The sequence below is a fragment of the Rana temporaria genome, chromosome 3, assembly GCF_905171775.1.
Source record: "Rana temporaria chromosome 3, aRanTem1.1, whole genome shotgun sequence".
NCBI lineage: Eukaryota > Metazoa > Chordata > Amphibia > Anura > Ranidae > Rana > Rana temporaria.
Window position 1 is genome coordinate 448,419,058 of NC_053491.1, and position 18,106 is coordinate 448,437,163.

At 47.5% G+C, this 18,106-nt stretch overlaps 1 protein-coding gene across 2 annotated transcripts in view; it reads right to left on the bottom strand.

The window, feature by feature from the left end:
• Positions 1–18,106, bottom strand: part of CC2D1A (coiled-coil and C2 domain containing 1A) — a 125,683-nt gene that overhangs the window by 60,929 nt on the left and 46,648 nt on the right. For both annotated transcript variants that reach the window (XM_040346602.1, XM_040346601.1), the window contains exons 10-13: positions 17,080–17,210; positions 15,589–15,661; positions 13,851–14,014; positions 9,492–9,579 (exon numbers count right to left, since the gene is read on the bottom strand). In XM_040346602.1, the coding sequence (XP_040202536.1) occupies positions 9,492–9,579; positions 13,851–14,014; positions 15,589–15,661; positions 17,080–17,210 (456 nt within the window). The remainder of the gene's footprint in view (positions 1–9,491; positions 9,580–13,850; positions 14,015–15,588; positions 15,662–17,079; positions 17,211–18,106) is intronic.

Here is an 18,106-nt window from a genome sequence, read left to right on the forward strand (position 1 = left end):
GCCAGCATTCCCGACGAGTGGGTACGGTCTTCCGTGGCCACAGGCTACAAATTAGATTTCCTAAGGTTTCCTCCTCCTCATTTCCAGGAGTCGAGGATTCCAAACGATCCGCCTCGGATTCCGGCCAGTCCTGGAACAGGGGCTGGGTTTCTACTCCAACCTATTCATCATCCAAAATCCAATGGAGATGTCAGGCCAATTTTGGACCTAAAGATGGTAAATGCATATCTAAAGATCCGCTCATTTCGGATGGAATCCGTGCGGTCAGCAGCTGCCACACTCCAGAAGGACGACTTCATGGCGTCCATAGACATAAAGGATGCCTACCTTCATGTTCCAATTTATCAGCCACATCAAAGATATCTACGCTTCATGGTGGCTTCGCGTCACTTCCAATTCGTGGCGCTTCCCTTCGGGTTGGCTACGGCCCCCCGGGTGTTCACGAAGGTCCTAGCTCCGATCCTAGCCAAGCTAAGGATCCAAGGGGTCACGATCCTAGCATACCTGGACGACCTCCTAGTCATAGACCACTCGTCTCCCGGCTTGGAGCGAGCAGTGGCCCTCACGGTCCAATACCTCGAGAGGTTCGGCTGGGTCCTAAATCAAGAAAAGTCAGCTTTCCAGCCCACAAGGCAGTTGGAATATCTCGGCATGAGATTAGACACAGAACAACAAGGAGTGTTCCTACCTCTGAGGAAGGTAAAAGCCATCAAGGAATTAATCCTACTGGTTCTAAGCAAGAAAGAACCGACTATTCGCCTATGTATGAGGTTACTAGGCAAGATGGTGGCCACGTTCGAGGCGGTACCATACGCCCAGAGCCACACTCGCATCCTACAGGCAGCCATCCTGTCAGCATGGAGCAGAAGGCCACAGGCCTTGGATATCCCGTTGCCGCTCTTATCAAGAGTCCGACAAAGTCTGTGTTGGTGGTTAGACCCTCAGAATCTACTGAAGGGGAAGTCTTTCAGCCCAGTGGCTTGGAAGATAGTGACCACAGACGCCAGCCTGACGGGCTGGGGAGCAATTTTGGATGGTTGCACTCGCCAAGGTACTTGGGCAAAGCCAGAGAAGCAGTTGCCCATCAACATCTTGGAGCTCAGAGCTGCTCGACTAGCCCTCAGGGCTTGGACGTCAAAATTGCAGGGGTTCCCGGTGAGAATTCAATCAGACAATGCCACGGCCGTGGCATACATAAATCACCAAGGGGGAACCAGGAGTCAAGCCGCTCAGAGAGAGGTGAGCTTGATTCTCCTATGGGCAGAGGCGCATGTGCCCTGCATATCGGCAATATTCATTCCAGGAGTGGACAACTTTCAGGCGGACTTCTTAAGCCGCCAGACTCTATGGCCGGGGGAATGGTCTCTGCATCCACAAGTCTTTCAAGCACTCTGCCAAAGATGGGGAGTGCCGGACGTGGATATCATGGCATCGAGACTCAACAAGAAACTAGACAGGTTCATATCCCGCTCAAGGGATCCGATGGCCTGCGGAACCGATGCGTTGGTTTGCCCTTGGCATCAGTTCAAACTTCTTTATGCGTTTCCCCCGCTCCAGTTACTACCCCGCCTGCTGCGCAGGATCCGGGTGGAACACATACCAGTCATCCTGGTAGCTCCAGCATGGCCCAGAAGGGCATGGTACTCACTCATCCTAAAGATGGTAGTGGGAGACCCTTGGACTCTTCCTCTACGGCCAGACCTGCTATCGCAAGGTCCGATCCTCCACCCTGCCTTACGGCATCTAAATTTGACGGCCTGGAAGCTGAATCCCTGATTCTCAGGGGTAGAGGTCTGTCTCAGAAAGTAGTCTCTACCCTAATCAGAGCCAGGAAACCGGTCTCTAGGGTGATTTATTACAGGGTCTGGAAGGCCTATGTAGGCTGGTGTGAGTCCAAGCGATGGCTTTCTCGCAAATTTACCATCGATAGAGTATTAAGTTTTCTCCAGCTAGGAGTGGATAAAGGATTGGCATTAAGCACAATCAAAGGACAGATTTCTGCTCTGTCAGTGTGGTTTCAGCGGCCGCTGGCCACCCACTCGCTGGTTAAGACCTTCCTTCAAGGGGTCTTACGTATTAGACCTCCAGTTAAATCCCCGCTTTGTCCGTGGGATTTAAATCTTGTTCTGTCAAGTTTACAGAAACAACCGTTTGAGCCGTTGGCTGAAATTCCTTTGGTTCTACTGACAAGGAAGTTAGTATTTTTGGTTGCCATAGTTTCCGCAAGAAGAGTTTCGGAGCTAGCGGCCTTATCCTGTAAGGAACCATATCTTGTTTTTCATAAGGACAGGGTCGTTCTCCGCCCTCATCCTTCCTTCCTACCGAAGGTCATATCCAGTTTTCATTTGAACCAGGATTTGGTATTACCATCCTTCTTCCCTAAACCTACTTCCAGAAAGGAAGGGTTGCTGCATACCTTGGATATTGTCAGGGCCATGAAGGCCTATCTTAAAGCTACAAAGAAGATCCGGAAAACAGATGTGCTGTTCATTCTACCGGATGGGCCCAAGAAGGGGCAGGCAGCTGCAAAGTCTACCATTTCTAGGTGGATTAAGCAATTAATCACTCAGGCCTACGGCTTGAAAGGGTTGCCTCCTCCAGTATCATTAAAGGCTCATTCTACTAGAGCCATGGGCGCCTCCTGGGCAGCACACCACCAGATCTCTATGGCTCAAGTTTGCAAGGCGGCAACCTGGTCTTCTGTCCACACGTTTACAAAATTCTACAAGTTGGACGTAAGAAGGAATACTGATACTGCCTTCGGGCAGGCAGTGCTGCAGGCTGCAGTTTGAGACCCTCGGATTCCGGGGGCTCCTCTTTTTTGAGTTAAATTTAAAATTTAAAATTATTTTTCTCAACTAAGTTGGATTTATTATGATTTGAGTATATCTCTAAATTAAATCCTTTTGTCTTGGAGATGTTCTCCCTCCCCTCATTGTAAGCATTGCTTTGGGACATCCCATATAGTAATGAATGCCGCTCTGTGTCCCGTGATGTACGATAAAGAAAAAGAGATTTTTAAATACAGCTTACCTGTAAAATCTTTTTCTTGGAGTACATCACGGGACACAGAGCTCCCACCCCTCTTTTTTGAGGACCATTTTGGGAGGCATACTGCTTGCTACAAAACTGAGGTACTCCTCCTATGGGAGGGGGTTATATAGGGAGGGGCATTTCCTGTTTGAGATTGCCAGTGTCTACACCTGAAGGTACTCCATATAACCCATATAGTAATGAATGCCGCTCTGTGTCCCGTGATGTACTCCAAGAAAAAGAGATTTTTAATACAGCTTACCTGTAAAATCTTTTTCTTGGAGTACATCACGGGACACAGAGCGGCATATTCATTACTATGTGGGTTATATGGAGTACCTTCAGGTGATGGACACTGGCAATCTCAAACAGGAAGTGCCCCTCCCTATATAACCCCCTCCCATAGGAAGAGTACCTCAGTTTTGTAGCAAGCAGTATGCCTCCCAAAATGGTCCCCATATGAGGGGTGGGAGCTCTGTGTCCCGTGATGTACTCCAAGAAAAAGATTTTACAGGTAAGCTGTATTAAAAATCTCTTTTTCTTTATCGTACATCACGGGACACAGAGCGGCATATTCATTACTATGTGGGATGTCCCAAAGCAATGCTTACAATGAGGGGAGGGAGAACATCTTCCCAAGACAAAAGGATTTAATTTAGAGATATACTCAAATCATAATAAATCCAACTTAGTTGAGAAAAATAATTTTTTAATTTAACTCAAAAGGGAGCCCCCGGAATCCGAGGGTCTCAAACTGCAGCCTGCAGCACTGCCTGCCCAAAGGCTGTATCAGTATTCCTTCTTACGTCCAACTGGTAGAATCTTGTAAACGTGTGGACAGAAGACCAGGTTGCCGCCTTGCAAACTTGAGCCATAGAGATCTGGTGGTGTGCTGCCCAGGAGGCGCCCATGGCCCTAGTAGAATGAGCCTTTAATGATAACGGAGGAGGCAACCCTTTCAAGCCGTAGGCCTGAGTGATTAACTGCTTAATCCACCTAGAGATGGTGGACTTTGCAGCTGCCTGCCCCTTCTTGGGCCCATCCGGTAAAATGAACAACACATCTGTTTTCCGGATCTTCTCTGTAGCTTTAAGATAGGCCTTCATGGCCCTGACAATATCCAAGGTATGCAGCAACCCTTCCTTTCTGGAAGTAGGTTTAGGAAAGAAGGATGGTAATACCAAATCCTGGTTTAGATGAAAACTGGATATAACCTTTGGTAGGAAGGAAGGATGAGGGCGGAGAACGACCTTGTCCTTATGTAAAATAAGATATGGTTCCTTACAGGATAAGGCTGCCAGTTCCGATACTCTTCTGGCGGAAACCATGGCAACCAAAAATACTAAACTTCCTCGTCAGTAAAACCAAAGGAATTTCAGCCAACGGCTCAAAAGGTTGTTTCTGTAAACTTGACAGAACAAGATTTAAATCCCACGGACAAAGTGGGGATTTAACTGGAGGATTAATACGTAAGACCCCTTGAATGAAGGTCTTAACTAGCGAGTGGGTGGCCAGCGGCCGCTGAAACCACACTGACAAAGCTGAAATCTGTCCCTTGATTGTGCTTAATGCCAGTCCTTTATCCACTCCTAGCTGGAGAAAACGTAATACTCTATCGATGGTAAATTTGCGAGAAAGCCATCGCTTGGACTCACACCAGCCTACATAGGCCTTCCAGACCCTGTAATAAATCACCCTAGAGACCGGTTTCCTGGCTCTGATTAGGGTAGAGATTACCTTCTGAGACAGACCTCTACCCCTGAGAATCAGGGATTCAGCTTCCAGGCCGTCAAATTTAGATGCCGTAAGGCAGGGTGGAGGATCGGACCTTGCGATAGCAGGTCTGGCCGTAGAGGAAGAGTCCAAGGGTCTCCCGCTACCATCTTCAGGATTAGTGAATACCATGCCCTTCTGGGCCATGCTGGAGCTACCAGGATAACTGGTATGTGCTCCACCCTGATCCTGCGCAGCAGGCGGGGTAGTAACTGGAGCGGGGGAAATGCATAAAGAAGTTTGAACCGATACCAAGGGCAAACCAGCGCATCGGTTCCGCAGGCCATCGGATCCCTTGAGCGGGATATGAACCTGTCTAGCTTCTTGTTGAGTCTCGATGCCATGACGTCCACGTCCGGCACTCCCCATCTTTGGCAGAGTGTCTGAAAGACCTGTGGATGTAGAGACCATTCCCCCGGCAACAGAGTCTGGCGACTTAAGAAGTCCGCCTGAAGGTTGTCCACTCCTGGAATGAATATTGCCGATACGCAGGGCACATGAGCCTCTGCCCACCGGAGAATCAAGCTCACCTCTCTCTGAGCGGCTTGACTCTTGGTTCCCCCTTGGTGATTTATGTATGCCACGGCCGTGGCATTGTCTGATTGAATTCTCACCGGGAACCCCTGCAATTTGGACGTCCAAGCCCTGAGGGCTAGTCGAGCAGCTCTGAGCTCCAAGATGTTGATGGGCAACTGCTTCTCTGGCTTTGCCCAAGTACCCTGGCGAGTGCAACCATCCAAAATTGCTCCCCAGCCCGTCAGGCTGGCGTCTGTGGTTACTATCTTCCAAGCCACTGGGCTGAAAGACTTCCCCTTCAGTAGATTCTGAGGGTCTAACCACCAATACAGACTTTGTCGGACTCTTGATGAGAGCGGCAAAGGGATATCCAAGGCCTGTGGCCTCCTGCTCCATGCTGACAGGATGGCTGCCTGCAGGATGCGAGTGTGGCTCTGGGCGTACGGTACCGCCTCGAATGTGGCCACCATCTTGCCTAGTAACCGCATACATAGCGAACAGTTGGTTCTCTCTTGCTTAGAACCAATAGGATTAACTCCTTGATGGCTTTGACCTTTATCAGAGGTAGAAACACCCTTTGTTGTTCTGTGTCTAACCTCATGCCGAGATATTCCAACTGCCTTGTGGGCTGGAATGCTGACTTTTCTCGATTTAGGACCCAGCCGAACCTCTCGAGGTATTGGACCGTGAGGGCCACTGCTCGTTCCAGGCCAGGAGACGAGTGATCTATGACTAGGAGGTCGTCCAGGTACGCTAGGATCGTGACCCCCTGGATCCTTAGCTTGGCTAGGATTGGAGCTAGGACCTTCGTGAACACCCGGGGGGCCGTAGCCAACCCAAAAGGAAGCGCCACGAATTGGTAATGACGCGAAGCCACCATAAAGCGTAGAAATCTTTGATGTGGCTGATAAATTGGAACATGAAGGTAAGCATCCTTTATGTCTATGGATGCCATGAAGTCGTCCTTCTGGAGAGTGGCAGCTGCTGACCGCACGGATTCCATCCGAAATGAGCGGACCTTTAGGTATGCATTTACCATTTTTAAGTCCAAAATTGGCCTGACATCGCCGTTGGGCTTTGGGATGATAAATAGGTTGGAGTAGAAACCCAGCCCTTGTTCTTGGACTGGTACCTCTACTATTACCTCCTGGGAGAGTAGATGATTCAATGCCGCCATTAATGCGGCTCCCTTCCCCGGATCGTTTGGTACCCTTGACTCCTGTGTAGCCCGTAGCCACGGAAGACCGTACCCATCTGTCGGGAATGCTGGCCTCCCAAACCTCTGAAAAGAGACGCAGCCTTCCCCCCACCCTCGTGGGTGGGGGCGCCCCTTCATAAGGCCGGCTTGGGGGCTGGTTTTGCTGGTTTGCGAAACCACTGCTTCTTGCCTCCAGCGGCCTGTCCCTGCGATTTGTTGTTAAAGTTAAAGTTTGATCTTGCAGGAGGCCGTCGATACTGTTTGGTATTAGAGGGCCCCTGCCCCGGGGAGTACTGTCGTTTCAACGCAGGCCCTCAAAACTTTTTCTTGGTTGGCAAAAGAGTACTTTTGCCGCTTGAAATGGTCTGAATGTATTTATCCAGGTCTTCTCCGAAGAGTCGTTCTCCATGGAAGGGGAACCCTACCAGGAGCTTCTTGCATGGGGGCTCTGCCTCCCAGCTCTTTAACCATAAGAGTCTTCTCATATGGATAAGGGATAACGATAAACGTGACGCTTGCTGGATAGAATCCTTAATCGCGTCTACCGTAAAGCGTATGGCCCTAGGGACATCCGAAAATTCTTCTGCCTGCTGGGCAGGAATAAGTTTAAGCATCTGCTTAGTTTGATCCGATAATGCTTGTGCAACCCCAATCGCAGCCACAGCCGGCTGCACTACTGCCCCTGCAGTGGTGAAGGAGTTTTTAAGTAGGGTTTCCAAGCGTTTATCAACCGGATCCTTGAACACCTGTATGTTTTCTACAGGGCATGTTAAAGATTTGTTAACACATGAGATGGCTGCGTCCACCGCCGGGGTTGCCCATCTCTTGGAAAATTTATTTTCCATAGGATATAAGGCAGAGAATCTTTTAGGTGGTAAAAAGATTCTATCTGGCTTGGTCCAATCTTGGAACATAACTTCCGCTAGCAGAGGATGGATCGGAAAAACTGCGTTGTTTTGAGGCGTTCTTAGTGAGCCCAAAGCTGAAACCGTCGGTACTTGGAGATCTGGTACTGGCAAGTTGAATGCTCTATGGACCAAGTCCGTTAATGCTTGAACCCACCAGCTCTCCCCTTGGGAGGCTGCCCCAGACTCCTCCGTATCCGGGTCCTCGATCCCCGAACCTGCTTGGTCCTTGTCCAAGAGGTCGTCCAATTCCCCTGCGGAAAGGACCTCCTCCTCTGAGGGTCCACGCTCGGGCGACGGAGATCTATTCCGTTTTCTGCCCCGCATAGCCTTGGCTATCATTTTTCCCATTCTTTTTTCCATCTCTTTTAAAGAGTCTAGGGTTGGACTGACCCGTGCCAGCCCCAGCCCCAGATCCCGATGGTCCCACCAAGGCTCCCTCTCGGGAAAGCAGCGGCATAACTTTGTCCGAGACCTCAGACTCTCTGGGGGAATCCCCACCTCTTGTACCCTCTGAACCAGATGCCATGGTACAATACCGAGGTACGCCCGCTAACTTAACGGTGTTTGGAATTTATAATTAGTTATTACCCAAAAACCCTTTGGGGGATAAAAAATGCCTTCTCTCCTTTTAATGGTTTTTTTTTTTTTTTTTTAAACCAAGGAGAGAAAAAACATTCTGTCCCCCTTAGTAGCATTGCCAAAAAAACTGCTGAGAAGAAAAAAAAAAAAAGAACAGCCTATCTCTAGGCTTCAGGACAGTCTTTCAAGACTGTAATATTCTTTTTTGGCCACTGTGTGTCCTCGGCGCCCCGCGCTGCCGCTCTGGTCTCTTCCTCTCTCAGTTCCAGCATACACTGAGCTGGGAACGAATGGAAGGGCCGCCCCTTCCTTAAACATACTGGCCCGCCCTTCCCCCCTCAGCTAACGGCGCAAAATTGCGCCCTTATCACAGGGGCGCGCGCCGGCGAGCGCCCGCCGGCGGGGGGGAAGGGGGCCACACGAGGAGGCCAGCGTTTGCCTGTCATCCAGGCTAGGAGGAAGAATCCTTGGCAGCAATCGCCTGGAGGCTTGCAGGTAGGCACAGCTCTCTTTACACACACACACAGCTTTCCCAATGCTTTACAATACTACCAGGGAGGTCACCTTTTATGGGGAAATACACATAGAGCCATCCTATCCTTAAGACATGTGACTCACTTTGCCAGATGCAGCGCATAACTTTAGGCATGTCCCACTGTGACCCCCCCCCCCCAGAAAACCTGCTGCGAACCAAGTTCCGCAAGTTTCCCCTCACTTACCTGCTCCATGCCGCAGGACTTTGCACAGCAAGAGGCCCAATCTTCCCCCATCTCCGTGGGGCATTGACCTTCAGGCCCTGGGTTCCTATGAAGGATCCACTGTCCAGCTCTCTAAAAAAGAAAGCATTATGGGCTATACCCCATTGGTTTGGGGTCCGGTTACTGACCACTTTAGCGCTGAGGCCTTTGGACAGAACCGGTTAGCCCACCTTAATCCCAAGGATGTGGAGGCAAGCTAAACCATGACCAACACCTAAGACACTGGCGTAAAAACTGAGGTACTCCTCCTATGGGAGGGGGTTATATAGGGAGGGGACTTCCTGTTTGAGATTGCCAGTGTCCATCACCTGAAGGTACTCCATATAACCCATATAGTAATGAATATGCCGCTCTGTGTCCCGTGATGTACGATAAAGAAAAAAGATGCCAATTTTGTTTGGGAGCCACGTCGCACGACCGCGCAATTGTCTGTTAAAGTGACGCAGTCCCGAACTGTAAAAACCCCTTGGGTCTTTAGGCAGCATTTTGGTCCGGGGCTTAAGTGGTTAAGCCTGGTAATAAAACCTGGAAGCTCATTGATTTCTATGCATAAGTGAGCCTGATTTTGCGCTTTCCAGCTTTAGTAAATAAACCCCATTGTGTACTTAAAAGTGGGGTATTCCTGTACTAACGATTGGTAAGCTTTAATATATTAAATTTTATGTTTTGGGTTGATCACCGCTTTAACTGGAAGAAAACAGAAAAAGAATTAAGGGGCCATCAAACCTTTTCCAGACAATTTGGGGCTTTTGGAAGGAGAGGTCTTGGGCGCTGTAGACTGTGGTTGTGTCAATGCTCCGGGCCGAGGAACAGGCTGTAAGAAAACAGTCACAGTAAAGGAAAAGAGAAAAAAGTCCCAATTGGAATACCTTTATTTGAAAACAAGCTTGTCATGGAAAAAAAATAAAAAATAAAAAAGGTGCTCTGCAAGACAAGATCTTCTCAGCTAATCCCCCGTCTCCAAGGGCTCCTCTGTTCCAGTGGTGACGCCTCCATCAATCTTCTCTGCATTAGAAATTTATGAGAGTGATGGATGCCCAGCCCATTTCCCTCACCAAGCACTGTGGTCCATTTCTCCAACCCCCATGTCACTGCTGGGTCTTGTAGTGCTGTAGGAGTTGGAGGAATGAATCAAGGCATGCGGTGGGGGACAAAGGCATCGGACACTCCCAGAAATGGCAAAGCTTTAAATGTTGGAGACTGGTGGAGGCTGCAAAGCTGGAATAGAAGGAAGGCAGGAGGCACAGGCTGCTGGAGGAGTACAAGAACTCTTCTGTTACAAAATGCCTTCACTTTATTTCTTTTAAACTGTATTTAAAGTGTTACTAAACCCACAACAGTAAAATCAGTCTTTACATGCGGTAAAGCATGTTATACTCACTGTGGAACCTACCACTGTCCCCAACATATCTGCTGATAAAACAGAGCCTTGGGGACAAGCTGCACATGCTCAGTTTGGTGTGTATTGCTAGAGAGTTTTCTCTTCTTGGGAGAATGCGTGTGATCAGCACATGGCCAATCAGCACTGTCCAGACAGAGGGTCAGGGGTCCTGCAGGATCATAGGACAATCAGGGGGGGAATGAAAAGTCCACTCATAAGCTTTAACCAGACACTGATAGAAGTCACAAGACTGCTATATACTGCTGATGAGAAAAAGGTATTTAGCAGTTTATATTCACTAAAATAATTGCATTTCCATGTTCTGTGTACGGTGGGAGACCAGATATAGAAAAAGGAGGGTCCAGGGTTTAGTAACACTTTAACAATAACAATATTAGGATACAGTATTAATTACAGTGTTAAACTGATGAACACTTCAGTGCTATATCATTTTTGCACAATTCTCATCCTATAATACAAAATAGAGCAGGGTTCATTAAAAGTCAGACCTACGTATGCGAACACTTCTGAGTGCAAACGAGGGGATGGGGCTTTTATTATTGTACATTTTATTTTTTGATCACTTTTATTCTTATTAAAAAGGATGTTTATAAGTCTCCACATCTCTCCTCTATGCTGGAAAGCCTGAGATCAAAATAAATAAAAAGAATCAACCTCAGGGTTGCCAGTAAAACGGCAGTGTTTACATCTGTCAGAGCCGAAGTGACGTCATGACGTTGCCTCTGGCCTCGAGGATCATAAAGCTGGCCAGGGACCATCTGGTCCAATGGTAAACTGGTAGCCAGATCCATTCTCTGGCTCCCTGATGGCACGGGAGAGCCCAGGGAAGCAATCAAGTGGCTAAACAACCACTAAAGACTGCTTTTGGGAATCACTTGCTGGAAAAAAAAAAATACATCCGAATGATGCCTGTAGCTGCAGGCATCATTCAGATATCGCCACTCAAAGTCTGCGACGTCGTATGACGTTCACCCAGGGGAACTGGTTAACATGATGAATTAAAGTAGATACATTTATATAGTCTAAAGCAGGGATCCTCAAACTACGGCCCTCCAGCTGTTGTAGAACTACACATCCCATGAGGCATTTTAACACACCGACATTCAGACACGATTAACCACTTGCCGTCCGGCCACCGCCGATATACGTCGACAAGTTGGCTCGGCTGGGCGAGAGCACGTAATATGACGTCCTCTCTCCCAGCCGCCACTAGGGGGCGCGCGCGCCCCCCCGACTCCCGTGCGTGTGCCCGGCGGGCGCGATCGCCGCCGGGCACACGCGATCGCTCGGTACAGAGAGGGGACCGGGAGCTGTGTGTGTAAACACACAGCTCCCGGTCCTGTCAGCAGGGGAAATGCTGATCTTCGGTTCATACAATGTATGAACCGAGGATCAGTGTTTCCCCTAGTGAGGCCACCCCCCCCCCCACAGTAAGAACACACCCAGGCATACTTAACCCCTTCCCCGCCCCCTAGTGTTAACCCCTTCACTGCCAGTGGCATTTTTATAGTAATCCAATGCATTTTTATAGCACTGATCGCTATAAAAATGCCAATGGTCCCAAAAATGTGTCAAAAGTGTCCGAAGTGTCCGCCATAATGTCGCAGTACCGAAAAAAAAAAAAAATCGCTGATCGCCGCCATTACTAGTAAAAAAAATATAATAAAAATGACATAAAAATACCCCCTATTTTGTAAACGCTATAACTTTTGCGCAAACCAATCAATAAACGCTTATTGCGATTTTTTTTACGAAAAATATGTAGAAGAAAACGTATCGGCCTAAACTGAGGGAAAAAAAAGTTTTTTTATATATTTTTGGGGGATATTTATTATAGCAAAATGTAAAAAATATTCATTTTTTTCCAAATTGTCGCTCTATTTTTGTTTATAGCGCAAAAACTAAAAACCGCAGAGGTGATCAAATACCACCAAAAGAAAGCTCTATTTGTGGGAAAAAAAGGACGCCAATTTTGTTTGGGAGCCACGTCGCACGACCGCGCAATTGTCTGTTAAAGCGACGCAGTCCCGAATCGCAAAAAGTACTCTGGTCTTTGGGCAGCAATATGGTCCGGGGGGTAAGTGGTTAAGCATGATGGGAATTGTAGTTCCTGAACAACTGGAGGGCCGTAGTTTGAAGACCCATGGTCTAAAGCAAACTATGGCCCTCCAGTTGTTCAGGAACTACAATTCCCATCATGCCTAGTCATGTCTGTGAATGTTAGAGTTTTACAATGCCTCATGGGATGTGTAGTTCTGCAACAGCTGGAGGGCGGTAGTTTGAGGATCCCTGGTCTAAGGCCTCGTACACACGCTCGATTTTCTCGGCTAGAACCAGCAAGAAAACTGCTGGCCCAGTAAACCGAGCGTGTGTACGAGGTTTTCAGGTTCCCTGACAAGAAAACTACCCAGAATCTAGACGAGAAAAATAGAGAACATGTTCTTCATTTTCTCGTCGTGAGATTCTCGGCAGGAAAACCTGCCGAAAAACCAGAGAGTGTGTGTATACTTATTTATCGGCGTATACCGCGCACTTTTTTGCCCTGAAATTCAGGGCAAAATCGTGCGTGCGCGATATACGCCGATACCCGCGCCGAGTTTGAACCACTGCGCCGGCATATACCGAGCGCAGTACACTCGGGCAGGCTCGGCTCCTCTCGCGGTCACGTCCTGGACGTACAGGACGTGACCGCGAGAGGAGCCGAGCCTGCCCGACTATACCCGAGTGTACTGTGCTCGGTATATGCCGGCGCAGTGGTTCAAACTCAGCGCGTAAAGCGGGGATCGAGCGGGAAGGACACCGCAGAAGGACGCCGGACCTGACGAGGAGGACACCACCGAAGCCGCAGACGGACGCCGGACCCGACGAGGCCGCTGATGGACGCCGCGCAAGACACCAAAACTGGAAGTACTAAAATGTTTTTTTTTTACAGGAATGCGGGTCCACTTTAGGGTGCGCGCTATACGCCGGATCGCGCAATACCCCGATAAATACGGTACCTGTCGCCGTGGAAACCTGCACATGCTCGAAATGACTGACGCATGCGCGGTAGCTTCCTAGGCTTAGGTAGGGTGCAGCAAGATGGTGGCGACAGCATCGAATGTGACGAGCGCATGCTCGACGTACGCGATGACGTCACTGCATTCTTGCCATTCAAAAGAACGGCGGTTCTTTTGAATGGAGTGTCTGCTCACTCGGGCGGCAAGAGAAAACAACGTTTTATTCCCGACGACATTCTGGCCCGTGTGTACAGGGCTTCAGATACAACTGGCCCTTTGAGGGCAACCACTACACTGATGTGGCCCATTATAAAATGGAATTTGACATCCTTCGATTAGAGTCTCGGTTAGGTTTTCATTGCAATCCCTCTTCTGGAGATTTCGCCTCACTTCCTGTCAGGACAGCAAGTGAAGGGCAATCTCTCCAAAGAGGATACAGATACACGTTTTTACCAAAGCGATGAAGGCTTAGAACCTTTAATGTTTCTCGTGTCTTCTTGTCCCAATGACAACCACAACCCACATTTCCTGTCCTGGCGTCACATGAAAAAAAAAAAGCAAGTTGAATTTTCCCTGTGGCAGAATATTTAACTCTTCTCTATTTTTCCAAAATCAGAAAATAAATGAAGCTGAAGTCAAGAGATCCTGAAAGCTATAACCCTCATTACAAGAACAAAGCCTAACCTTCTGTGCAATAGAAGAGGATTTCCCTGTCTCATCTTCCTCATCATCATCGTCATCATCGCCATCTCCCTCCTGCTGATTGGCCAACCTCATGGCCGTCTCCAACACTCCTACCAGACTTTGGTCTGCAGGCGCAGCATTCGATCCCTCGATTGGAGGAAACCCTAAAAATACATAAAAGAAAAAGCAGTCAATGGCAAAATCAAAGTTTACGTAGAAAAAAAAAGGTATCATATCTATATTGTTGATTTAATAGGTGTGCAAAGTCATTTATAATCTAAGGCCTAGATTCACGTAGGGCGGCTTTACCTTGTGTGGGCGTAGCGTATCTTATTTACGCTATGCCGCCGCTACTTAGAGAGGCAAGTGCTGTATTCACAAAGCACTTGCGTCCTAAGTTACGGCGGCGTAGCGTAAATCGGCCGGCGTAAGTGCGCGTAATTCAAAGTAGGCAGGTCGTGGGCGTGTTGTATTTAAATTAAGCGTGACCCCATGTAGATGCATGGCCGAACGAACGGCGCATGCACAGTATCAAAGATACGGCGGCTCAATGCCTGTGATGTGAACGTAACCTACCCACAGCCCCATTCACGTACGACATACGTAAACGACGAAAAAGATACGCTTGTTCCGACAACCATACCTTGCATGGGCTGCGCCACCTAGAGACCAGCTTTATCTTTACGCCGGCGTATGTCTTACGTAAACGGCGTAACTAATTGCGACGGGCGTACGTACGTTCGTGAATCGGCGTATCTTGCTCATTTACATATTCAACGCGGAAATCAACGGAAGCGCCACCTATCGGCCAGCGTAAATATGCACCCCAAGATACGACGGCGTAGGAGACTTACGCCGCTCGTATCTTGGCCAAATCTAAGCGTAACTGATTCTATGAATCAGGCGCATAGATATGACAGCGGCCATTCGGACTTACGACGGCGTATCTGGAGATACGCAGTCGTAAGTCTTTGAGAATCTGGGCCTAAATGTGTAAAATAGGGCCGAAACAACGAATCGATTATAAAAATTGGTATCGATTAATTTCATAATCGATTAATCGGCCAGTAACATAATGGGGTTAAAAAACTAAAATGAGCCCTTTATAGTACAAAAAAGCAAATCGCTACTGTAAATATTACTTTCACTGTCCCACAGTAAAAAAAAAATGAACCCCTTACAGTAGCGATTATTTGCTCTTTTTGTACTTATTTTTGTTTTTTTAAACCCCCCATTATGTTACTAAACTCTCAGGCCTGGGTCACACCTGTTTTTTGGTGTTTTTTTGCAGAAACACTACAGTTCATTTACATGTTTTCTTATGGGACACGTTCACATCCATGATTTTTTTTCAGCTGCTGCGTATTTGGAAAGGGCGAGGAGTTTTTAACGCAAAACGGTGCTATTTTTTTTTTTTTTGGTTCAATATACTTCAATGGAGAAGCTGTAGAAAAGCATGTCATGTGTTTTTGCGGCAATTTGTGTTTTGTAATCTGCCCAACAACAAATTGGCCCAAAAAAAAACAATTTAAATGCTATTTTTTTTTTTTTTAGGCTATTATCCGATTAATCGAAACAATCGGCCAACTAATAGATTATGAAAATGATTGTTAGTTGCAGCCCTAGTGTAAAACAAGAATATGATTGTTCTTTACGTTCTTTTTTGATTATAATAGGCATAAAGCACTTTATCCTCTACAATGCATTACCAACAGCAAACTGAACTGTTCATACAGACCTGGTGGCACCGGTAGATCAGCTACATTGACTGGCTTCCCGGCCTTGTGGCTACGAATGGCATCTTGGTATTGCTGCAAAGTGGCACAGAAGAGAATGTAATTAAAGCGGAGGTTCCGCGTTTTTCTTATTTTCTATTTATGTTCAATTAATAGCATTATGGATAGCACCTTCGCAATCACTTGCTAGCCGCTTGTAATAGGTTGCGATCGTTTTCCGTCAGAAAGATAAACTTTTAAAAATGCTGCCAGACGTTTTCCATCTTGCTTGTGGGCATTGTGAAGCCCACAAGCAAAGACTTCCGGGAAGTAATGACGCTATGCTCCCATCATTCAGCGCAGTATCTTGCGCATGCGCTGTGTTGGCGGCAATAATGGCAATTTACCCCTGTGTTCCCTTTTTTAAAAACGCGATTTTGGATCCGCCTTCGTCACGTGAGCGCGAGATTACCACTATTATTGGTACAGATCGTCTCCTGGAAATCATGACATCGAACTCCCAGGAGACATTGCGGGCAGCTCCCAGCACACACTCTGGGAAAGTCAGAGATACACTCACTCCCGCTGGGAACAGTACCCGGAAGGAACATGTAATCACTCGTAATCTAGGTAAGAAGAGAGCGATTAAAAAATGCAAAAGTGGATTCTAAATGTATTAAAGCGGTTGTATACCCGCATTTTTTTTTTTTACACCTGTAAGGCAAAAGCCATAAAGAGCTAGTATGCACCGCATATTAGCTCATTATGAAATACTTACCTTAAAACGAGGTGTAGAGAACTTACCTGGTCCACGCCGAGCGAGATGTCATCTTGACTGGCGTGTCTTCCGGGTATCGCCGCTCCAGCGCTGTGATTGGCTGGAGCGGCGCATGCTCGCGGGAGATTTCATTCCAGCAAGGTCCAGCGGCTGCCGGCCCTTTAGCCGAGGATCCCCCCTGCGCATTCGCCGCTGAAATCAGCGGCGCATTGCGAGGGGAATATCTCCTAAACCGTACAGGTTTAAGAGATATTCTTTATACCTACAGATAAGCCTTATTATAGGCTTACCTGTAGGTAAAAGTTAAACATATGACTATACAACCACTTTAAGTCTGCAGATGTTATTAAGATAAAGTTTATATAGAGGGCGAACCTCCGCTTTAAGTTAATTAATCCCACACACAAACACTAAAAATAAAAGTAAATTCACTCCATTTCCAGTACATCCTTCCTGAGGACTGGTGCCCAGAACTGGACAACATACTCCAGGTGCGGCCGGACCAGAGTCTTGTTGTTATAGAAATGGTAAGAGATTGCGCCGGAGCGCAGTCTGGAGCAGTTGCACGAGGCGCATTCATAGGAGCATGTCATATGATGACCTTCAAGAACAATAGGGTTCCTGCCCGTCCATCATTTTACAAGGACGTGGGCAAGAAGCAGTTAACTAGTGCTAGGTATACAATGACCTGGATAAAGGAAAAAAAGTTGACAAGATCAGATTACACTCTTCTTACCTTCACAATACGTTCGTGCATCCGCGCCTTGCGATCATCACCCTTCTCCTTTGCCTGCTCTGCTGCACTGCGATATTTTTCCATCCTCTGCTGCAAGGCCTCCAAGAGGTCCTTAGGAGGTGCAGGAGGAGCTGCAATTAGGGGAAGATCCAGAAATTTTAATTGAGCCAATGGGGATGGATTAATTTTGGGCAGAGAGAGAAAGGTACAATAGAATCACTTTCATGACTGTTCCCTATGCATTAAACCTAGATTAATATTTGTAGTTTTTTAAATTTTTTACTTTATTTGTAATACAAACAGTACATGTAATGGTGCACACGCTCCATCCCACTATCTAGCCATAAGGTAACACAACCAATCAGAGAAGCTTGCCATGTCACAGTGGATACTTGGATTACGAGCATAATCCGTTCCAGGAGAATGCTTGTAATCCAAAGCACCCGCATATCAAAGCAAGTTTCCCCATAGAAGTCAATGGAAACAAAGATAATTAGTTCTGCATTGACTTCTATTGCATGCAATACCGCATGTGGCCAGAGGTGGCACCGGAGAGCCTCGTAGATACTCGGGGACAGCTTGGCTGATCTCGGAAAGTTCCGAGTGTCACCCGCGCCCCGGCACCTCTGGCCATATTCTGCTCGTTTTGCGACACAACACTTGCAAACTGAGTCTGGATTTTTTTTAAAGTTGCTCGTCTTTCAAAATGTTTGTTAACCGCGTTACTCGTAAACCAAGGTTCCACTGTAGTAAGATCTTCTGTGATCTGAGGCATTCCTTTAAGTTGGTGCACTGTAGGCAGCATTGGAACCAGAAGTGAATTGTGAGCTGCAGGCACCTAATATAGAAGGGTCACTCCACCATCGTACTGCACTTTCGCTCTACTCCACGATTTTTTTGCCAGATGGCACAAGTATATATGGAGGTCACGTTCACCCAAATGGAACTGCTGGATCTGATGCATCCATTTCGTTTCACAAATTGGTACCTCAAAACGAGACCTCACCAACTCCCTAGGTAAACTTAA